Here is a 25,511-nt window from a genome sequence, read left to right as displayed (position 1 = left end):
TTGGAGGGGCACCCGTAGGCCAAGGAGCATACCGTCCACAGTTAGGGTGACAGGCATAGCCCAACCAGCATAAATTGTACCATATACATTTTAGAAGATGATCAAAGGCTATGAAGATAATATTTATGCATTCATTAGACAATTTTCCATGATTACAAGGGAATTTGAAGCTGCCTGTGTAATTTATTAGATATTAGGTGAGTCTCAACAGCCAACAATTACTAATATAGAAAAATATTTACACTTAACAACACATATAAGTAACACACAATACATATAAGGCAAACATTTTATTTTCAATCACATGTATTGAGAAAATACTATATGATGGAATGAGAAGTTAAATGCATATATTATATATGAATTATTAATGTTTAAAATATTATGAGACATATAATCACAGAAAAAACAAGACAATAAATATATGAACTGGTCATTTTTGTTTGCGATATGGTAGATTTATGATTGAGACCTGTTAAATACTGACAGTATAAGAAAAATACATACATCATGGTAGTTGTATTAATTTTGCATTATATTGTTATTAAAAATAATTTTTAAAAGCAAATAAGTTAAAAAAAAAGTTAATGATTAAAAAATTACATCATCTAAAAAATGAACCATCCATGATTGGACAAAGAGCAATTTTCAAAGACAGAATAAAACGCCATATTGACCTGTCTATTTATAGACCGAAAACAGTTTATCATATGACGTCATTATAAATCATGCAGTATCATGTAATAGAACAGTTATTTACTTAATATAAGCTGGGAAATATACAGTTCATATTGATCACAAAATTATTATTGACCTCAGGCTGGGTCAAAATGATTTTTTGGTCAATATGACAGCATATTTCCCAGCAAGTAAGTAAATAATTGTATGATATTCTCTAAAGATTCTCACCCATCTGGCTGATTTTAAGGTATCTGATGTAAAAATAAGCTTGTCATTTAAAGCTGCACTCTAACAGATTTACCGAATTGACAACTTTTTCATATTTTGCCTCGGAACCAGCTGATTTTGGCATCAGTGTTTACAAATCAGTCATATAAGATCACTCATAATAGAACAGATCTCAATTATTTGGTAAACTGCCAAAATTTTCATTTTTCTTAAAGCCTTAGTAACGCTTTTAGCCGTAAAACATTAATTTTCGAGCGTAAATATTAATAACTGCGATCTCATCTTTGATCATCAGGAGCCAATTTCTCGAAACTTCTTAAGTCCCCTATAACAGGATTAAGCTAAACTCACTATTTTTGTTGTTCTATAATATGCGTTATATTTACTTCTTTAAGAGTTTTTATAAATAATATAAGAAATATCTGCATGCTAATTAGAAGAAACCATTTTTCATTTATCAAAATCCATTGTTGGTATGAATTTTGGCTAATTGAAGTAAGCTACTTAAGCCTGTTAAGCTTAAGAAGTTTTGAGAAATTGGGGCCAGTCTAATATCATCATTTTTCAGACATTTCACAAAATTTGGCTCATTCCAAGACAAAAACTTGAAAAGTTGTCAAAACGATCAATCTGCCAAAGTGCAGCTTTAATGTTAAATTTTGATGCCAGGTGACCCCTCATAGCTTTCATTTGAAAGGTTTTATTTACTGATAAATAATTTGGAAAAATAATGACATAAGAATCATTATAGATAAAGTAATTGAAGTTTGTTTTTCGTTCTTTATTTCAACTGAATTCGAATAGTAGAAATAACCCATTTTGCATTATTTTAAGGTGAATTTTTTTTCGAATTATCAAATGTTCTTAGTCTACATAGTACACACCAAAATGGTATGAGGTCACCACCAACCAAAACTCACATAAATGAACAAAGCATATCTTATGTAAAATCTCATTTTAAAACTTCATTTATTTAAAATATACACAACTTTTAAACTGTTCTTAACTTTCATTTTTAGTCTTTTAAAAACAGTATTAAAATGAATCGTCATTTCAACTGCACTTTCACAGAACGAAAATTAAAATTCATTAAATGTACATTCAATGTTAAAAACAAATCAGTCTTTTTGTTATATTCGAAGAACAGAAAATAGGTACATTTTGTTTACAATACTAATCTTGGAGAAAGAAAAATGGTCATACATAGATGAAGCAAGTCAATACAATTTAAAATTCTAAAATATACTTCAGTATTATTGTCATCTCAGGAAGGCCACTATAAATTTGTTGCAATATGTTCATCCCTGCCCGCCCCCTTATTTTTCTGCCACCCCTTACATTTTATTGACTCAAATAGGAACATTGAACTAGGGTCTGTTTTTTTCGTATCGGTCCGGTACTGTATGGGAACCGTGTTTATTACTATTACTATTATTACTATTACTATTACGTACTTTATTACGGTGTCAATGTATAACATTCACTTGAAAAAAAAGGAAAATTGTAACAATGGTTTTCGTGGTTCATCTAGAAATACATGTATATGGTCCCTTATGCAATAAGAAACAGCATGAACACATATTCAATGGTGAAACAGTCATCTAAGAAAAATAAAAGATAAAATATCAACCCCCCCCCCCATTTGAAAATAATTTGGATGAAAATCTAGCAATAAACTTATATTGGCCTAATACAATCAAAGTTGTGTTACATTTCATAAGCAATCAAGCTCTGGAAAAGACAAACATGCCATTATGAATTATTTAGTTTATGAAATGTATTCAGAGTGTAATATTCTTTATACCAAATTTCAAAAAGGTTTTAATATTACCATGTTTCGTAATAGTTTGATGATATGAAGTAAAATCTTAATAATTAAGAATGGGCGGAGTGAGTGTAGAAAATGAGCCCTACTTAATCATATTTTTTTACTTCAGGGCGTCTATTTGACTTAGAATACAACCTCATTGCTCGACGCAGTGTCAGCGCAAAATCTGACACAGGGTGTGTGTATCAATGAGTGGCAGAAGGTGGACTTTTTAAAAGTTGAAATTCTCAATGACTAAGCCTAGTACTTAATGATTGCATATCTCCAATTTTCATTGGCTGAAAATGTAGGTTATATTTTAAAGCTGCAAAGGACACACTGCAAGTCGAGAAAACTGATAATATATTGTAAAATAGTAATAATTTTATAAAAATTATGCCATGCAGTTATGCTATTATGTATAGATTGCAATAGATTATATTTTTTTATTTTTTATTTTACAAAATGGCAATGTTATGTCTTTCCAGGTCTCGGCTTCCATATCAAATGTTGATCTTTCTGAAAGAAATAAAAGAAGTGTTATAATACATAATGATACTCAGACCATAATTAAACATTGTGTTATTTTACCTGGCCTCAACATTGTTTCACTAGGCCTAAACATTGTGATATTTAACTTGGCCTAATAAACTTTGTGTTATTTTACTTGGCCTCAACATTGTGATATTTTACTTGGCCTAATAAACATTGTGTTATTTTACCTGGCCTCAACATTGTTTCACTAGGCCTAAACATTGTGATATTTAACTTGGCCTAATAAACATTGTGTTATTTTACTTGGCCTCAACATTGTGATATTTTACTTGGCCTAATAAACATTGTGTTATTTTACTTGGCCTTAACATTGCATTTTATTTTACTTGGCCTCAAGATTGTTTTACTAGGCCTAAACTTTGTGATATTGTACTTGGCCTAATAAACTTTGTGTTATTTTACTTGGCCTCAACATTGTGATATTTTACTTGGCCTAATAAACTTTGTGTTATTTTACTTGGCCTCAACATTATGATATTTTACTTGGCCTAATAAACATTGTGTTATTTTACTTGGCCTCAACATTGTGATATTTTACTTGGCCTAATAAACATTGTGTTATTTTACTTGGCCTTAACATTGCATTTTATTTTACTTGGCCTCAACATTGTTTTACTAGGCCTAAACTTTGTGATATTGTACTTGGCCTAATAAACATTGTGTTATTTTACTTGGCCTCAACATTGTGATATTGTACTTGGCCTAATAAACATTGTGTTATTTTACTTGGCCTTAACATTGCGATATTTTACTTGGCCTAAACAATATGCTATTTTAATTTTACTTAAAAGTCTAACAAAGCTACAATAATGTTTCAGTTGAAAAAAAATCATCTGTCAAAAACTTAATAAAATTAGAACACTAGTTGTAACAAGTGCAATTCTTATTGTTCGAAAATCGTTTACATCTCAAAAACAAACAAACACAAAAACAAAACAATGAAGGGTATTTAAATGAAATTCATATAACAGATGTACTACATGTTCAAATATAGGAGTAGGCTTTATGTTTTGTTCCAAAATTTAGCAAAATGATTCATCTGCAATACAAATCTTACATATTTGAGAGATCTTTTTAAATAATTTCCTGAATATATGTGAAAAAACCCTGAATATATAAACAAGTGTGATTAAAATGGTACAAACGAAGCACTTTTGTATAGATTTACATGCAATATAGCTATTACAAATAGAAACAAAAATATTTTCTGTACTGGATGCAGACAAGGAAGTTTCACTTAAACTAAGAAATAAATCAAAATTCAAATTTATTACGAATATTGACATTTCATATAAATCATTCTTTTGCAGAGATTCAAAATTGTAATATCAAAAATAAATATCAACAACAGTGTGTGTATATCACATGAATAATTCCTTGGTACGTCATAAATGCTATGTCGGAAGGCACCATTTTAATACGAGTGATGATTTTACAAAGATAACATTTCTTTTTCTTCACCATTTAAAATGAAACAAAGGGTAGTATATGCTGCTTTAAGAGCCCTGCCTTCGTTTCCTTTCCGGTGATTGTTTAGGTGATTAGTTTTCTCAAACACTTTGACAAACCTGTTTCCAAAAGAATGTTTTGACAGTGTTCCATCAGGCTGCAGTTTTGTGAAAAGGTTTGTCAAAGTGTTTAGGAAACTAAACTCTAAATTGAACTCTAATAAAAGACGAGGCTTTTTATGAGGCTTAGACTGGCTATGTTTCATTTAAAATTGTCAATGAATAGTAATTTATCATATGGTATACACACACTGAACAAGTGTGCCACAGAGCGAACACCATGCATCCACTGTCTGTTCCTGTTTCGCAGTCAAACAAGGGGCATAACTCTAAATATTTATGCCAAAGCAGACCCTTTCTATACACGTGTGAATAGGCCCTGGCAACATGCAAAGGCTTATATAATGCCAATACATCAACATTTGTTTTCTTCAAAACACAAACAAGCTTATAATAGTGCTTTAAATATATGATATGAAAAGATTGCATTCAATGTCATAAGGCATATAAAACAGATCAGGAGGACGTACAACATTTTCTTTTGTGATCCTCTGTCAATTCCTGCGTTTCCCCTGGACGAATAAGGTCATTTCTCATAGTCATCTTCTTGGTGTTTTCCCGATGCAAAACTCGCGCCATATCTCTAAACATTTCAGTCACACCAGTCCGATCTTTACACGAGACTTGATACGAGCCTGATAACACATTACCACACTCACGGGTAAAATTCTCAATATCCGTCTCATTAACGCGATCGTCACTTTCACAATCAGCAAAGTTTCCGCAAAGGAATATTTTAGCACCTTCAGCATTCATAACAATGTCGAGGATATACTGTGACAGAATGGAAAACGTCTCCTTGTTGGTCATACTGTAACACAACAACGCAGCGTGTGCTCCTCGATAATAACTTTGTCCAATGAAACTCATTCGCTCCATTCCTCCTGTGTCCCATAACGTCAGCTGAAAAGAAACAAAAATACAATCGTAATTTAATTCCTTCGTAGTCCAATTACGTAAGCTGGAAGAAGCAACAATGTGATCATTATGTTTTGTATCACCTCAATGCTCAACTTTCATCTTTAGGCCTTAAAAAAGGATGAGGTTTAATTCTGGTTACCCGACTAACTTACACTAATAAAGAAATCACTAGAAAAATTAAAAAAAAAATTCGCCTTAAAATATGGCATTTGCTTATTTCACAACTAGATTTCTTTTTTGCACCAAACCTTGCATAAGTTCTTTGTTCCATATGTCAACTAAAAATGCTCTTTGACAGTAATTTAATATGACGTGTGTTAAAAAAACACACAAAAAACACAACCTACAGACCCATATCTTTTTAGGCATGTAACCAGACAATCTTTATTTTTTAGGCCTTATTGTTCAAAAGAGCTAACAATTTTTAGGCTTTCCTTTTAGTATCATACCAAAGTAATAGCTACTGCCCCCACAACAAACATGCTATTTGAATTTTTTTGTTGCACAGGCATTTAAAGAAATGCCAGGAATGGCATTTATAACTACCATAAAATAATAACCAACACAAATCAATTAAACTGTTTGATGTTTTTTTTTAATTGATACTTTTATAAAAACTGGCATATTTAAGCTGCTGATAAGCCTTGCTCTGAAGTTCTGGCTGCAGAAGCTGCAGCCTTATCTCTTTGGGGCACATTCAGGAGTTTGAAGGAAATGAAATTATAATCAACCTTCACCACCCCCCTCTCTAAGTCTCATTTAATAATTCAATTCTAAGGGATATATGGGAAATATAGTTAGTGTTGACTCCTGTACATATAATCATAGACTTTGTGAGGGTGTTTGTGAGCACAAAAGCCATTTGTAAAAAAAATATGCCAGCGCACAAAATAGTTAAATTAAAAATCTGTGGTGGCTAAAAAACTTGATGAAATAAACTGTGCACAATTTGTATGAAGTAATTGCATCTGTCATTTTTCAGTGGTTTCAATTTTCCTCCGCAATAATTACAATGGCAGGAACATTAAAATGTAATTATGTTACAAAATACTGCCTTTGTTGCAGACCTTGATTGAATAAATCCAGTAAATTTGTCAATAAATTGTCAGTAATTATGGAAGCGATACCTCTACCAGGCCTCAGCACCCTGTTTTTTTATTGGAACAAAAATGTACAAATTGTTAAATCCATACCCATTTTTGTTTTTATGTTCAAATTTGTGAATTGTATAAGCATATTCAACTTGAGCTATACAACATTCAACAATCTATCTTGTCAAACATAAAGGAACTCGCTCACGTTTTGGTAAAATTCATTTTTCTTGTATGATTAACTAAAGTGTGGAAAATCATTAGGAGTGTTAAAACTAAAACACCAAAAGCTGGAACCCTTCAGCAAATGTTGATTATACTGTCTTTGAAGACCACAATTTTCATTAACCCAAATGGTCACAAAATAACAGCTTTGTTGTTGCATGATTGGTTATTGACATTATCATGTGATGTTATCAATGTACTGTTAAAAGGTCAAAATATCAATAACTTTTGTAGAAGTCATTGTGGTCTATTTTTGTGGATGCTTCACTTTTTTTAACTTTACAAGCCTAGGTTTGCACCCCGCTAAAACCGATATACTTGTAATATAAAATTGTATTTTTTTCTGCAATTTTGATATTATCATGGACCTATAAACCATGGATTGGCAACTCTCAGCTGTGTTAATGCGATAATCTCAAACTCACGTGTGCAGCGGGATTTCATTCCGAGATCTTACCGTGTGGTCATTTTCGAGATGTCCGACATCGGCCGAATATATACATGTAGGAAAACATTAATTAAAATTGACTCAAATGCGCGGTACTTTCATTTGAGTTGATAATAGTCCAATGGAATCTGATTAAAATCACAGTTATTAATTATGACTAAATCTATAATGAACAAGGCATTATTAGCAGAGTTGGCGGAAATAACCGAAGATCGCCGTTAATGACCAATTGGAGATTCGGCGGAATTTTCCGATATTTTCCGAGCGCGCGCTAAGGATTATGGGTAAATTATTATTTCTTATCGTTTCACTGATATGGGGCAGTTGCCAATCCATGGTTTATAGGTCCATGATATTATAGAATAAAATAATGATAAATGAAGTGATTTCAGATGCATATGTAACCGGGAAAACTTGTTTTTGGCCCAAAAAATGGGTGAGTACTGGAACCTTTAAATTCAAACCAAGATTTACTGAAACACTACTCAGTCTGTGTATCTGTTGAAAAACTAAAAACACAATTTCTCACTTTCTGTTTCTATGGTGATACCATGAATATTAGAGGTTATGTAATAACCTATCAGCTGTGTCAATCATTCTGGGTTCAAGATAACATCATATCAATCCATATGAAACCAGGAACTCCACTGATTGCTGATTGAATGTATGATTTGTGCATTAGGCCAACCTTAAGATGTTGTTTGTTTGCAGTGCCCAAAATAACTGATGTGAAAAAACTTATACCTTTTTTATGATCTTTGGAGTAGATCAATTTTATTTTTACGTTGTTCTCTTTTTTGATGGTTAAAGGGGCTAGACACCAGATGATACAATTGCAAGAGAAAAAGAAAATTGTCAAAAACTTACATAAAAATGACATCTTTGTCTACAATACATTAAATCTTACTTACATATGTATCACATTGCTAATTACACATGCATCTTTCGCAGTTTTTGCACATTTTTCCACTTTGAAATTTACTACTGTTGTCTACCATGTAAATCCCAGTTAGTTTAAAAATAGCCTTGGTATATATGTACCCATAAACAGATATGATTTAAACTGGGAAACCGTTGTGCACTATTTTGAACGGGAACCACAGATGAGACATCAACATGATTATTGCGTTTATTATTTAACCATGTAAAATGATGTATCATCGGTCTTCTACCAGCTTGCATTGACAATTCTCGGCTGTTTTTAGGAAATACGGTATTTGCTGATTTTTGGACCATCTGGTGTCTAATCCCTTTAAGTCATCATTCAGTCTTGATATATAATTCCTTGCCTTCCAGCCCACTAAAAAAATATGGGCCACTCCACTGAAAACCAAAAATGTTATAATGATGGCCTTAATGGAGTTGGTGAGTGAATTATGATCTGTGCATTATCTTCTTTCTACCTGCTGTCAAATCTTGCTTATCAGCTGAAACCTGAAGATGGAGCAAAGCAATAACATTTTGCCTTTCTCCCTTCTTTTTCTTTCATTTCAAAACAAAGGAATGAAATGACTAACCACTAAAATTGAGCTGTTAAGGGAGAGACAGATTTAATATCCTTGCTAATAAGCAACCAAATGTGAAAGCTTCAAACGCTCCAACCAGCATTCTGGATGCAAGTCCAAAGACCCAGTTGATACCAAATGTATCTTTGAATCTAATAATTTTTGTGGTCACGTAGAACCAAAAACAGATGGTAATGTGCAAAAATGAAATCAGTAACATTTGTACCTGTGAAACAAGTCATACACAAATGGAAAAAAAACAACAACAAAACACAACAATGTACACCAATGGCCATTAAACTGATGACAAATGTTTAATACATTCACGACTGCAGGGGAAACAATTTTTATAAGAGTTCTAATATACATGTAGTCCTCTCATATTACCGGTACTAATACTGAAATTACTTTTTCCAAGTAAGCCAGAAATTTCCAGAGTTGTGTCACCGTGTGACTTTCTCTTTCAAATTCTGTTATAAAAATTATTGTCTTTTTTTGGGTTACATCTTATTTTTCTATGATATTTACTTTCATAATTTCCTAAAGAGACTTTTGTCAGTCATTCTAATTGCAATTGAGTGTTTTGACATTTCTGATAAGATTTTACTGCTTCCTCTTCTTAATTATTATCAGTTAATTATCTCAGATCATAATCATAAACCTTACTCTTTGAGACTTTGACACTTCTCAATTATCTCAGACTTAATCCAATTGTAAATTTTATTTTTGACAATAATTATTTTTGAGTGACACTTTCTAAAAATCTTTGATCATTATCTTTTTATCACTTAATTCTGATTGGTAACTTCTACTCTTTAAGTTAGTATATAAGTATGTACATTTTTCATTTAGAAAAAAGGAAGAAGGAGAGAGAAATATATACATTAGAGATACATATAAACTAGGAACTTTGTACTTCTTCTTTTACTAAGGAAATATCTTTGAACTACTTTTTTTTGTGACTATATAATTAATTCACTTACTTTCATAACTTAATATATCACATGGACTATTGAATGTTTCTTGTTAAATAAGTCTTTGGATTTATCTTTGTTAACTATTCAACTTAAATGTGGAATTAATAAAGAACCAACTTTTAAACATCTTAATTGGGCTTGAGTTGTTAATCAAAGTGAACCATTAAACGTGATCTGAACTTAAACGGCATCTCGCAGTTGTGCCAGCTAATTCCCCAAATTAATGGCCAACTGCACGTGCCCCTTAGACAGTGTGGCTCGGGCTCGGTGACCACCCCTACTATACCGGAGTGTATATACTGGCCCGTTCCCGACGCTGCACGACTTAACTGGGGTGCGCGGTGCCAGTTGTCCCACCAAAGTTTGATTCCCTGCCTGGTCGCAAGTGAATTTAGTTCACCAAGCAGGACAAGTGGATTTTCTATGGGTTCTCCAGTTTCCCCCACAACACAAGACCACACAGGTAAAGCGACCAGAATGAATCAGAATAAGTTAACTTTCTTAACAACCGGGTGTAAAAAAAGAAAAGTTTAAACTAATCCAGAAACATCAAAATCAAGGTACAAAGAACTTTAATCTTGCATATCTCCTCACTAATCAGCCCTAGTGATATTATCTCAAGGGTGAGCTACCTGAGTTCACACCATCTCACTTTCAACCCAGTACAAGGCTTATCAGCAAACTACATAAAAAAATTAATTAAAATGTGTATCCAATAAAAAAAATCCAAGTGATACAAACAATGTTATTAAAAGCTTATAAACTATTAGCACTTTGTTTCTAAGTAAACAGGGCATATCAGCAGACTTCATAATTTTCATTTTTTTACAATGTGTATCCAACAAAAAAAATCCATGTTATTGATAGCTTATAAAATATCAGCGCTGTGTTTCTAAGCAAACTTCAAAAGAATATTGTGTGAATTTGTTTAATGATCATTCAGTGTCCTTTGTTTATATTTTATAGACATTTCTGGCAGCAAGCAGGCAAAACAAGATGCGAGTATATTTTACATAATTCAATGAATAAAATATTGGATTTATTCCTTTTTTGAATCCATTCCACAACATTTTTGCAAAAAAATGAATTTGAATGAACACAGACAAATCATGATTTATTCTTAAACTCCAAATTATCACAGTCAGCACTAGTAGACAGCATTTAGTAAGCATTAAAAAATCACCAGAATCCTTATGAGACCCCAATCTTAGCTCAGCAAGTCTTTCTAAGAGATCATTTCTAATTATTTAACTCTCTAGCTGGGCCTCAACTTCTAACCTTGTTAATTAAGAACTAATTATACCTACCTGGCTGGGCTTATGAGCCATAGGAGGCATATTACACCCAATTATATTGTTAGGAGAAAGCTGCCATGAAATACAGTACCAAGAATTTGTCAAAAGTGGAACATTCACAAAATGATGGTTACCACATTTTTAGCACATATTTGGCCTCTCAGTTGTTTTTTAAAGCACATTTTTTTCCATCAACTTGATGCTTCAAAGCTGTGAAATACATTAAAGTGATCTGATAAAACTGCCAGAAAGATATACAAACTGTGCTTAATAAAGCATGTATTGTATATCTGTGGATAGAAACTATAATAAAACAAGAAACCTATATCTCCCCATGGCCATTAATTTCATGTTTTACAAATCATCAGATCAGATAATTTCTTTAGTTTTCCCTTTTTTTATCTCTATTTCTGAAAAGACTGTGAATTGCTCATCTACAAAATCGAATAGAAAACAGACTAGATGTACAAACAATCACAAGAAAAAAGTCACAATATGGCAGAAATACTGGACATCCAAAAAGCCATAAAAAACAGTGTACCGCAGATAGACTTAGACTGTGTATGACAGGCTGGATGGACACGAAGTTTCATTTAAATATCTTGAACATTTTTAGGTTAAAAGGCCAAGATTGAAGTTTTTGCACTACTGTATTGATATCAACACAAAGGCTACCAGGAAAAACAAACTCGAAAAGAGGAGCTAATAAAAATTATCAGTTTTATAAAAAGAATGGTATCAGGGACACAATCGGTGATAACATCATTAACTTGATTACACCCAGAACTGTAATTTCACAAACTATGCACATCACACGTCTGCATGACGGTGTATCCGATACAGAAACAGATGTTTCCAGTATTTTCATGTGTTATTGCAATTACATTACGCGCCTATAGCAACAATTTAGCATAAACATAATTAAACTAAATTGAAGTTCATATTTTCTGAGTACAATACAATATTTATGAGGGAGTTGCCCCAATCCCCCCTTCCAGCCTTAAAACAAAATACTCCTTTATTTATTACCCAAACATTGCATACAAATAAAATGCAAACTATTTTGAAAGTCTGAATACCAAGTTATGCCAATTTTTTAGTTTCTGCATACTGCGTACCACCCCTTGGGTACCAAGAACAGCTCATAAATACTGCATACCAAAAAAAACAGTTAATTTAAAGGTCAGTTGTTTTTTTGTAAGAATTAGAAACTTGTTCATTTTTTATGACCAGTATATTAAACTGTATATCACATATTTTTTGTTTTACGAGTTGTCTACTTTTGTGGGTAAATGTTCTTTTATAATCATATGGAAACTAAGGCAAGAAATTGTTTAAGTACGTGATAAAAACAACGATCCATTTTATCACAGCAGGTTTGATAAAATTACTTTCAGGCCCAAACATAGCAAAACACAGCAGAGAGTGGGCCAGTTGTTCAGAACTTTGTTAAAGTTAACAATGTTTTTAACTTCATCGTTGTTAACTTTAAAACGTGAAAGTTGTTTTGATTGGTTCATATTCTTTATTCAAACAAGTATAAAGGCTGAAACAGTTGTCCCAAATCTTATTCAAAATACCACGGTGAAGTAACGATTCGAAAGTTAACAACGATGACGTTAACAACGATAACGTTAACAACGATGACGTTAACAACGATGTTAACTTGAATGAAGTTCTAAACAATCCACCCAATATAACCTTATCTTGCAGTTTTAACGATATCATAATACCAGACAAAGTATAATTGAGCAATAACTTATGCATCCTGAACTGCAATACCGCTGAGCAGATGCATAATTCTTGGCATTACAGCATCATTTTCCATTTAAACTGTAGAAGACCACACAGATCTACAGATATATTTTCATTAAAATTTGCAAAACCTAATTCAACCAGGTTAGTTTTTCCAAAAGCTGATCGAGGTTTTCACATCTGGGCGTTGGTGGGCAAGGATTGGGTTATTCAAGTTTAAAGTTGACCAATTACCATAAATATGAAGCTAAGTCAAGTAAATGATTTTCAGAATTGAGGTTTAAATTAATTACGATTATTTTGTTCGTAAAAAGGTAAAAGCTTGCAGGTGATTCAAAATTCTGCGAAAGTTAAGGCCAGGTGAATTTGAACATTTATATTACAGAACCAACTTTCTTTTACCGACGGTAAAAATAATGCAAATATACGCAGATTCTCCTGCCAATTCAAAACCAATGCTTAATTTAATCAGAAATTTAAATCTTTATTTTAATTTTTGTGGGAATTTCCATGCAATTTCCCTGAGGCATTAATGCAGAATCACTTTTTGGACACAGAAAGGTACATGTATACATTCCTGCATATATCCTCGTAGATATTCATCATAACAAAAGAAAGAAGTCATGTCATACCAAAAAATTAAACATTATATAATAACATTAGCAAAAACATCTCCAAAAACAAAGACATGATATCAGTAAAAACAAATCTGAGAAGTGTTCACCACATTACGTCTGTGTTACTCTGGGGTAATTACAGAAATACCCCGGGTAATTACCCAGGGTACCAAAATCATAGATGTTCATTATAACCTTGTCATACTATTCCTATTATGAGTTCTGTCCAAGATTCCACTGTCAATCAAACATCAGCAACTGTATTTCACCTAATAGACGCTCAGGGTATTTATGCGTGTCATTTTTCAGGTACTGTAACACTAAAAATATTGTCCAAATTTGGCAGTAAACAATGGTGGTATGTAAACTCATAGTAGTTTGTTTGAGTGGTGTGTAATCCTAGAGATGTTTGTTTGTTATGAGTTGAGTTTATGAAGGTCTGCCTGTGCCCATTGGCTTCATTACAGCCTGACCCCTAATACCATGACACCATCATTACTTAAAGCATTATCAGAGGGGAAGAAACATTGTGAAATACAAGGAGATCCAGGTGGGATACCCTAACTTTTTATTAAGAAACCTCTTGGTTCTTCAAAGCAATGATACATGGCAGACAACTAACCTCTGGTCAAACCAGTATTGAGTACTCCAAAGACCCAGTACTATCCTTTTAATGCTGAGCATTAGGTAGGGGAGATCTCCACATGTACTAATATTTTGGCTCTTTCTATATGACACTTAGGTATAGGCTTTTAATATTGATATTTCTCAGCAGATGTGCTGTCACCATATGGAGAAATTTATATCATCTAACAGTAAAGTAAGTTGCAAAATGTTATTTTGATTCTAGGCAAGCATCATAAAGGCACTTGCCCGTCTGCATGTCTTTTAGGGCATGCGAGTCTACAAGAACCACTACGGTATTTCTTCGGTATTTCTGATACAAGAATTTCCTGCATCTATCTTGAGTCTAAGTGTCCATCATAGCATAAACTGTTTACAATTTCCAGCAAATATTTCATATCATGTTTACAGTTTCCATATTTTTCTCAGCCTATCAGTAAGATATGTACCATAAGTGATTTAGTCAGCTTACCATTAGGGAAAAGGTTTATGTAAAATGTAATAATAATTCAATCAAACCAGCATTGGATTCAGGATTTGGCGTTAGACAAGGCATAACTTAGGGCACAACCTCAACAACCTCCTCCCACCCTTATAAACGAAATATATATTACCATAATAATAGTTAAAATGTTCAAAGGAATGTTATCCCCATAAGAACATTTTGCTACTTTTGTCTGCAAAAGTGAGCTTTGGTGCACTTCATAATTTTTTCTGTCTCCAATAAAAAATTACTTGCTCAGTGGATGTGCATGCCAGATAAGCCACTCCCTAAAATTTGCCAGTGAACACAATTGGTCATATAGACACTTTGTTATGACTACCATCAAACGATACATTAATCATGTTTTAAACTACTCAACTGTATAGAGAATCCACAATGCTTTTGCTCTGCATTTTGAGTTCTTTAAGTACTCTTTTCATACCCTTAATAGTCATCATTTAAACATTTTATACCCAAACAATGCAAATACCTTAGTTTATATAAATTTCTTAAAGCATTACTGTGATGAAAGCTGTAAGCTTACACAAAATTGCATTTGAGTCCATTTCCTGGGTAAAATACCAGTACTGACATTCATTTTGAGAAGCCATGAGAAGGTGCCCCACATTTGGATTGAACCCACAACCTCATGTGTGAGAGACAGACACCTGAACCACGAGACCTCTCTCACCCTGGTGGGGATTGAACCCACAACCTCTTGTGTGAGAGACAGACACCTGAACCACTAGACCACTCTCACCCTGGTGGGAATTGAACCCACAACCTCTTGTGTGAGAGGCAGACACCTGTACCACAAGACCACTCTCACCCTGGTGGGGATTGAACCCACAACCTCTTGTGTGAGAGGCAGACACCTGTACCACTAGACCACTCTCACCCTGGTGGGGATTGAACCCACAACCTCTTGTGTGAGAGGCAGATACCTGTATCACAAGACCACTCTCACCCTGGTGGGAATTGAACCCACAACCTCATGTGTGAGAGACAGACACCTGAACCACGAGACCACTCTCACCCTGGTGGGGATTGAACCCACAACCTCTTGTGTGAGAGGCAGACACCTGTACCACTAGACCACTCTCACTCTGGTGGGAATTGAACCCACAACCTCTTGTGTGAGAGGCAGACACCTGTATCACTGGAACACTTTCACCCTGGTGGGGATTGAACCCACAACCTCTCGTGTGAGAGGCAGACACCTGAACCACTAGACCACTCTCACATTTTGTAAATCTGTCACAGGGCGGGGCCGGCGTCAGGTTCCCTTGGGGGGGGGGGTGCAATCCTGTTGCGCCGTCTTTCGCTAAGGCTTGGGGGCCCAAGCCCGCTGATGCGGTCACAGGGGGTACTCGGAATTATTGTGGGGAATTAGCTCTGTAGAGCCCCTGTGCCTCCTCGCTTTCCGTCCCTGCTGACAGACACCGTTGGTCAGCCTTATATTGATTGAGTTTGGCTGATGTAGTTTCTAACACAGAGACTTGTTCAAGTTTTCCATTCGTTTATTTTGTGCATAAAGTTCCTTTCAACTCAGAGATAACAAATAACAAGTAAATTTAATCCAATTGTGAATTCAGTAAAAAAGTTTGTTTCATGTGCGGTAATATGACATCTTCATATGTGGCCAGACTATTCAGAAGTCTTTTGTTATGCCACTGTGGCTACGGTTATGCTACTTACTAGAATTCAGGTGTTTCCTAATTGAAAGTCAAAAATCCAGTAAGGTCCTTTCCTCCTTTTTTTTTGTAAAATTCTCTATAAGTACCTATTTACAAAAATGTCCTCACCCAATGATAAAATGGTAGCAGGGAACATATTAAATTCAACCAATTAAAAGACCTTTAACAAAATAAGGAAAGGGCCCTATGGCCAATTAAAACTTATAATATAATTATGCAAATAAGACAAGAGAGTAAGACTTGATAATTACTCTAAAAACTTTGATGTCTAGGTGCCAGATGGCTTACTGCACCATACAAAGAAATGTGCTAAAAATACTGAATAAACAGTAAGCCAAAACGAGATTAAACAATTGCAAAAAAACAACAATAGTCCAGACTCAATCCATATTATCATCTGGCTTTTCACACTCCTAAAGAAACATCAAACAAAAATACTAAAACTGCAAGTCCAGAAATAATGTCAAGATGACTTTTGAAAAATAAAAACAACAACAACTGACACAATAAAAAATTAGCAAATTGAAGAATTATCCATTAAAAATATATTTAATTTCACCTTAAATTTGCCTTACTACATATACCTTGACATCCTCTCCTGCAACACTGAAGCACTGTATAGCCTGATCCAAACCGATTGACGATTTTTTCCCCCGTTCCTCCGTAAATGTGTCGTTCATGAAGCGTCTGAACAGCGAACTTTTCCCAACCCCATATTCTCCGCACAGGATAATCTTGTAGTTAGGGGCCCCTGTAGCCATAGTGAGTCTGAATTGTACAATTGTTTATCAATCTTAACTCTTTTCGTTGAAAACACACTTGTTCCACTATCATTGTTAAATAAGCAACTAACATAATTATTTGCTTACAAGAAAAAATACCTGGCAAACCATAAAACTTTTTTTTTGGCTCAATTGAGTGGAAATTCTGACTGGTGATAGGGGAGGCAGGTGGGGCCTGCAGCCATGATGGCTGCCCTAAATTAAGTTAGTGGTATTAGTTGATACCGAGCTGGGACACTTTCTCTGGGCCTCAGGGAGCTGTTTTGACAATGATTTTAGAGGTGATTTTGTACTACGGTACTTTTACTATTAAAATTGTCTCCTAGATAAAAAAAGCTCCAAGGATCCCTGATAAAATGCTCTCTGATATCTGCTCTCTGATATCTTGATTTATTTAAGCCTTAAAACCTTCCTTTACAATATAAAACTTAAAATTCACACTGTATTAACTAAACATTTATAACAAAACAAGATCGCCTCACAGCGAACATCAAATCTTGTTGGGTTTTTTTTTAAAGTCAAACAAGGGGCCCAACTCATCAATCATTTAATCCCGAGTTATGAGCCATGCTGTACATGAACATATTATCTATAGAAACATGTATAAATATTACGATATTTCATATAAAAATCTTCAACAGTTACAGATATTAAGTTATAGCCAAATTTTTGCACAACGACACCAACACTGAAAATAGGAGGCTACCAAAATACCTTGACTTTTTTCTTTGAAAAATATCCAAGTTAAAAGAACAACATGAATTTGAAAAGCAATAATTTCTAGCATAAGATTACACACTACCTGTAGTAGTCGTCAACTGACGGCACTGATTGTACTTTTGTGTTCGAATTTTTATCCTTTACCTTTTTCTTAGGCATTTTGTCAACTGCTAGCGAGTGTTATTATTAATCACATCTCATTATAATTTTTATGCTACAATTAAAAAAAAAATCACTTCAGTTGCACACAATTTTTCACACTTAATTCCTTCCAAAAATATTCCATCCAAAAAAGTATTAGTAGCATACATACATCATTTAAGAAGTATTTTTCTTAAATTAGCAAAATATTAGGTCGTTTCGTCACTTAAAACCTAAACTCCTCCACATTCTTTGAATATTTCAACACTTATACATACATAATTCGCACTAAAATATCCAAAAGAACCTTCAAAACGTATTTTATAAACACATTATTCACCATGTGCAGTTTACTTCTGGTTGGAAATTACTATAAACAATAAATTAAAGTTACCAGAAACTTTGTAAAATAATAATTGTATTTTCAATTATCCAAAGTAGGTATTATAATTATGACAGCCAAGGCTGCCTAATACCGGCGGTTTAATGAATGAATGAAATTTTTACAACATTAATATGACATACGCCTGAACTATGTTTAATAATATCCTTTTCAAATCTCGTGGAAATTAAAAAATGTATACAAAGTAAGCCAAAATTTGTTTACTAAATTTAAGCAAGGTGTGTCGATTGTATTAGTATAGTTTACTTAACTTCTCTCGAAGATAATAGTAAATTTAGGAGTTAATAACGACTATAAATCTACATGATAAGTAATTTCTTTGTTTTAACAGTTGTATTTGATTATTGGCTTAAAGATAGTGACAGTCTTAAATTACACAAGTAAACTGATATTCTATAAAAACATTTAACAGGGCAAATAGTCACCGATTGATAAGCAACTCTTATAACTGATACTAAACAGATAAGTATTGGAGAGAGTGCTTCTAAATGCAGTTCTTTTACATTTAAATTCCTTAAGATTAGGCCATTGTAAAAGTATTAATGGTTTTTTAATCCATATGCTAACAAAAAGGGGCTAAGATTATACTTCCATGTATGTGCATGTACATAAATTTCACCAATGAGACTTTTTATTCGTTTGAATGCAGCTTTTATTAAAACAAAAAACATATTCTTAAACCAGTTCAAGTTTTGCATTCATTATTTGTGCAGCACAATATAACATTATTCATCTTACGTTTTCGATCATTAATCAAAATGACCATTAATTTTGTCGCCATTGTAATCTTCGATTTATTACGACATGAGGTATTTAAACAGCTTCTTAATTAATACCAGATTATTTTTTTCAAGCTGATTTTATAAAAAGATACTTAATAAGCTAACATTCATCTCTTTAATCTCCCTGGGTCAAGGGGCATCACTCAAATTTTTTTTGCCAGAGTAAGGACACTTGCTAGGTACAACATAACAATAAAAATGGTACATTGTCTGTGTTCAGTCAAATTCTAATGGTTTCCAAATTGTGGTCAATTTTTGCAGTGTTCAGCTGCTTACCCATCATGACATTTAACGGACATAATTTTCACTTATGGATTTAGGGGTGTGTGGGGGGGGGGTTCGGGTGAGGGTGTTTGGGGGGAGAGAGATTAGCCGGTGTATCCTTGCCTCCCCCCTGTAAGTGAACAAGTCAGCTCAAACAAAAATATACCAGAACATGTACCATTTTCTGATGACTAAATCACCATAAATCGCAAAAATGTTTTTGAGGAACAACCCTACTACCTCATTAAAACCATATGATATCAGTTCTGGGTAGGGGTTACATGTCCTAAAGGTGTGTCCCAAAATTGAACCAAAACATGGACATGCCCCTGAACTAAATGATCGCAAAATGGTAAACCAAACAAAGAACTATTTAAATTTATCAAAGGGTGGGCATAACAACGGATGAATTAACCGATCAGAAAAAAATAATAATTAGAACAATGGTTAATTAGTTGTAAAATGAAATATCATTCATATAAAAAGTTGCAACTTGCAAAAACACAAATTAACAACTTGAACTGAGTGACTTTTAAAAAAAAAATTCAATTTATGTCATTTTTGTCATGTACTCTCTATTGACAAATTTGGCATCTCCTAAAATGAAGTCAAATAGTTCAAACTTGTTTAGGAGTTTTTATTGAACATTCAGCTCCATAAATATACAGTAAAAGTTCACAAGTATTTATCACCTTAAACCAAATGTTTAAAGACCTTATCAAAGGCTTGAAAGATTTATACCTACAATGCATCCATCTACATCAATCACTTTATTTGAATGAAACATGAAGATATAAACTTTTGACAGTTACCTTCATTGTTTACATGAACTATGTAAAAAGGCACAGTACATAGAAAACAACAACAAACAAGATCTGACACAGGAAAATCTTGTGTCAGATCTACAGGAGCCAGTGCATAACATTATTAAAGAAATGGTTTAAACCCTCTAGCTGCCAGATCATTCACATCCCCTTACTTTTGTCATTGTAGGTCCAAATTAACTGCCTTATATCAACATGTTTAGGTATGTTTAAATGCTACCTAAGGCTCTTAAAATGCTTAAATCCCAGGAGCTTCATGGGCTGTTGCCCCCTCTGAAAAAAAAGAGTACAAATGTACCCAAAAGGGAGGACTACCACAACACCCTAGACTCTCAGTAAAAAAAGTGGCGACAACTTTTCCAACCCAAATGTAATCTTCGGAATATATGTATGGCATAGAATATATCTATGTCAAATTCAAACTATCGAGACGAATTTCAAATAAAAAAGTCTGACCCTAAACCATCTGCTTACAACAGGGGCTTCAATAAGCGGACGTAGACGTATTATACGTCCGGAAAATCGCCAAAAACGTCCCAGAATTTGACCCCGGGCATTTTGAAAATTCCTTTTAATAGCCTTTTACGCCTCTTTTAATGAGACCGGACGTTTTCATATGCTGTGCACCATTGACTGCTAAAAATATGCCGTACTGCCCTTTCATCTTCCCATATGTCTTGTACGTGTCATAATTTATGACAGCTTATTGTGTGTAATGAGCAGACGACCTGTGTATTCATAAACGGCCATCTTCTAATCCGATAATTAGGAAGAGCCAATTAGTGAAACATCGCCAGGAGGCGAAGCTATTGAATGTCAGCCAATCAGAATATACAATGAGAACTCGTTCATTCAAAGATGAAAATTCAAAAAAAGCTAAAGGAAATGCGAAGGGATGTTGAAAAATGTTGATAAACACTATTTAACCTGGTAAAATAATTGATAACTGTATTATACAGACGACTATTTTAAATATTGTTGACTTGAAGCAGACAGTCACTGCCGATTTGTAGACATAGGAAAGCTGGCGCTAACACAATCAAATACATCAATTTATCACTAAATGTGTTGAAAGTGTATTTGTAAAATATTCATGATGAATATTTCTTTGTAACCCCCAAAAATATTTTGATGCTTATATTGCGTTTACCTATCACGTCTACGATTATGTCAAAATTCGAAACCAAGAGATATTTTATTGTCATTTTATTCTAAAACATCAACATATTAAGCATAACTTTACCAAAGACAATTGAATAACAGCCAGGCTGAATTTAATATTTGTACTCAATCCCGATCGTACCAACTAAAATTTGTCCCCTACATATTTTTTTTGTGTATTTAGGCCAGTATATTTGTTTCAAATGCTTAACTGTCTGTTTCTTTTATTTTACATGAATTTTAGGAGAAAAGAGACATTGCACTAAAGAAGACTCCAGACAAGTCATATTACCACAGACAAAAAGACAAATTTTAATTTTGATATTTAAACACACACTTCTAAATTTTGTGAAAAAGCAACTACATTTTTTAAAAGTCTGATAATCATGGAAAAGGATTTAAATTGAGTATGAAAACAAAACATTCTACGAGACAACCCCCCCCCCCCCTTTTGGTGGACCCCTCCCACTCCCTTCCCCATGCTCCCCTACGCAAGGCTCTTGTTATGGTTGAATATAAACAATAAACATATAAAATAAACATTTTGAATTGAGCATCAAACGCGCTACTTTACCTACAAATTCTATGAAAATTCCTGAAATCAGACATGGAATTTAAAAAAATTCCTGATACAAAACAGGTTGCCAAATACGCCTGTCCTTTTTTTAGAACATCAAGTTTGGTGATTAAGGGTTGTACATAAGCCATATTTAGAGAGCGGACTCTTTAATACAGTTTTTGCCAATCCAAGGGTCATAACTCTGGAGTGATTGGTGCGACTGGTTATAAAACATGACCAACATATTCTCAAAATTCTACCAATACTCATTCTGACCAAACTTGGTGAGGATAAGAAAAAAAGATATCTAAAGAAATTGATTGGACAAGACTGAATTTAGGTCATCATAGAAATGACCAAAATTCAGTCAAGGGCAATAACTCTCTAGTGAATATAGCGATATGGCTGGTTACCAAAATAGTTCAAGATAATATGCCAGTGCACATTTTGACTAAATTTGGTGATGATTGGACAAAGGCTTTTAAAAGCGTTGATCATACTACAAGACAGATTTGAGGTTATTTCTATAATTAAAGTGAGATAACTCTATAGTGACCTGAGCAACATGGCTGATTATCAAATTTGTCCTATAGATATGCAAAACACGTTCTGGGCTTCCATTCAGAATTTGAACCTAGAAGAAAGAACTTCCTGTCCATCAATACTGGAAGTTTTTCACTGAAATGTGGAAGTTTATTGGGGGTTTTTAGGTAACACTGTGTCTGAATGCCATTTCACACTTAAAACTGAAATCATTTCGTCAGGCTACAAACTTCGTTTTCATATTTTTACTTTCTGTTAAGTTTTTATATGAAATAAAATAATATTTTATGTAGAGGTATACTAAAATGACCTGTGTGTCAGACATTTGCACAGAATATGTTGACTTTCAAAGAACATCAGTCTACGACTTTCAACCCACAATTGCCAGTACACTAGCATGAATCTCAAACCAACTGAGCTCACCTGGTGACTTGTTCTGACAGACACACACAACAATGCTTTTATTTTTTTCTTGCCACTATAACCAAAACATATTGGTCAATGATGATTGAGTTTTCTCGATGTCAAGGTGGCACCCCACACAGCCCCCACCCCTCCCCCAACATCCCTTCCTCCCACAATACCTCAAAAAGGTTAAAGAAGCTAAAAAACTGAATTCGATATAAATTGTTTGATAAAATTATCCAAAAGACAGCAACTGAAAATGCAATCAATGGATCAATAATGACAGTTTACTAAGATGTAGATTAAGATGTGGCATATCCCCCGCACCCTCCCTCCCCCTTAAACCTCAAAAGATATCAAAAGAAGCTGATTAATTGAATTCAATACGCAATGGTTGATGACATCATCAAATAGACAGTCAGCCGAGTATGTAAACAATGACCAAGCAGGCAAATACCGTGACATGTAAACAAAACTGAAAACATTCAATAATAACTTTGCATTTGCAAAAACATAACAAATAAAACCTATTGTGCGAATAAATATCATCATTTGAACAAACTTACATTGATACTTTTTCTGTTCTTATCTTCAACGACGCATTTTCTTAAACATTTCTTAAGAGCATAACTTCCTTTTCGCGATTGAATCCGGAAGTAATGTTTAACAGTTGTCACGTGATTGTCATGTGATAGTCATGTGACCATGGAAAATACAGGGTGTAACCAAAATCGTCTGCAGCATTGGGTAGAAACGGTGAGTCTGTTAAAAAGGCTTATTTTTCATTAGTAATATAGATAAACTAGGGGATATAGGCCATCCGGCGTGTGCACCCACCCTAAAATCGTCCAAGTTTATCTTATATTTCAATGTTGCAGACTTGTAAAAATAATAACATATATGCCCACAATGCACCATTTCGGGCTAGAAATTGTTATAAAATATATATTTGAGGGAGCCCCCCCCCCCCCGACAACACTTTAAACCAAATAATTTCGGGTCTGAGGGAGGGGTGCAAGTCCAAAGCTTACGCCCCTAAGTTACGCACGCTATTACGTCAAATCCTGGATCCGCCCTGAGATATTAAGTGAAAATGTACAATTACTTGTAATAACAATTTATTATTTTAAAATCATACATTGAACACAAAATGAACATCTGCTAATAAGCGTGCATGTGTTCTGGGGCCATTTAATCGTACCCCCAGATGTTTTGTATGCTGCATAAATGTACATTTATGACGAAATGTGATTTCACATGTTGATCTTCACATAACACTTTTAATGATTTATATATTGACATGTTGGAAAATTTTAATGTTATTAAAGTTATGGCACTTATCTTCAGAAATTTCACCAATATTGTCTAGCCTATTGGGTTAACACAGTACAGGGGCGGTTCCAGGATTGGACGTTGGAGCCGGGGCGTGAGTAAGGGCCGTATATATGAAGCCTTTGGCTTGTGCTCTTCCCTCTGTACCGAAAATTATTTGGTTTTAGACCCCCGCCCCCAGCACCTGGATCCGCTAGTGCAACTGTTGTCTCGTGTAAACTGCTGGGACTAGGGTTGTGCACGTGATCTACATTGATCTACATTTAGGGTCTCCGGTTGTGTGTGTGGGGGGGGGGAGGTAGGGTAATGCTGCAATCAACTGTCTTTAACTGTGAACATAAAGCCAAAAATCGTGCTAAAAAGATGTTGCATTTACGGCTAATTTTGGTCTCAATAATATTTTCAAATATCATTTCAGACCAAATACTGTGAGTTATACTATATCCTTACCATGTTCACTATAATGTAAATAAATGAAATGTGCATACCTTCGACCCTTGTTGAAGCGGTTATAGTTGTTATTTATCGTGTCATACTGTATCCCCGACGTCGCCAAACACAGTTCGCCGTTCATTATTCCGACGACGACAGTGAGGAGGGACCAACAATCACTTTGCTTAATCCTGGTTTTGCGTTCGGTTTGAAGGAAGCATTCGGAATTAATATAATATACACGTGTATCATTTGACCATTAAATTCTATGTTTAGTTTTGCTTTCCAATATATATGTAAATTGTTCAATGAATTCGACGGTTATTTCTCCCGTCATTATATCAATATCAATGCTGATTATGTCACGAAATTATATCTCAGTAGACGCATAATATAAAACTTATTTTACGGTTTGCTTTTCTCTTTTAGCTTATCATTAAAATGCTTTGGTTTTTAGACTTCATTGATTTATCAAAAACACATGATGCATTTTTGTCTTCTACAGATTTAGAAAACCCTTTGAATCACACGAAAACAACATTCAATTCTGAAAAAAATGCACAGCCCTTGGAAAGCGACGAACGCCATTCAAAACTCGAGTTATTGGCAAAACACACGTAATTCCATATAAATTGAAACACACGACGAGCAATTCAGACCACAGAGTGAACTAATAATTTCCTGC

The 25,511-nt window shown here is 34.0% G+C and overlaps 1 protein-coding gene across 5 annotated transcripts; it reads right to left on the bottom strand.

The window, feature by feature from the left end:
• Positions 1-275: 275 nt before the first annotated feature.
• LOC128243034 (uncharacterized) lies at positions 276-25,511 on the bottom strand. 5 transcript variants are annotated; one of them, XR_008262756.1, is made up of 4 exons: positions 24,883-25,511; positions 17,063-17,246; positions 3,515-5,742; positions 276-3,438 (listed from the first exon to the last, which is right to left on the bottom strand). XR_008262756.1 is itself a non-coding variant. In XM_052960503.1 (4 exons), coding segments are annotated over exons 1-4 (705 nt in total). In that variant the 5' UTR covers positions 24,969-25,508; the 3' UTR covers positions 276-3,233. The 5 variants fall into 5 exon arrangements, 4 of the variants coding, with proteins under 4 accessions (XP_052816463.1, XP_052816461.1, XP_052816464.1 ...); XM_052960503.1 differs by having other exon boundaries at positions 276-3,235; positions 5,310-5,742; positions 24,883-25,508; XM_052960501.1 differs by having other exon boundaries at positions 276-5,742.

The sequence above is a fragment of the Mya arenaria genome, chromosome 8, assembly GCF_026914265.1.
Source record: "Mya arenaria isolate MELC-2E11 chromosome 8, ASM2691426v1".
In the NCBI taxonomy this organism is placed as follows: Eukaryota; Metazoa; Mollusca; class Bivalvia; order Myida; family Myidae; genus Mya; species Mya arenaria.
Note: the sequence above shows the minus strand (reverse complement) of the source record. Positions and strands in the feature narration are given on the sequence as shown.

Bases quoted from the DNA above. Each gene is read 5' to 3' on its own strand.
- LOC128243034 (XM_052960501.1), bottom strand. From the start codon at position 24,968: ATGAACGGCGAACTGTGTTTGGCGACGTCGGGGATACAGTATGACACG. The intron at 17,247-24,882 runs GTATGCACATTT...TGTACAATTCAG, and splicing joins CGCTTCAACAAGGGTCGAAG to ACTCACTATGGCTACAGGGG. The intron at 5,743-17,062 runs GTATATGTAGTA...GTTTCTTTTCAG, and splicing joins TTGCAGGAGAGGATGTCAAG to CTGACGTTATGGGACACAGG.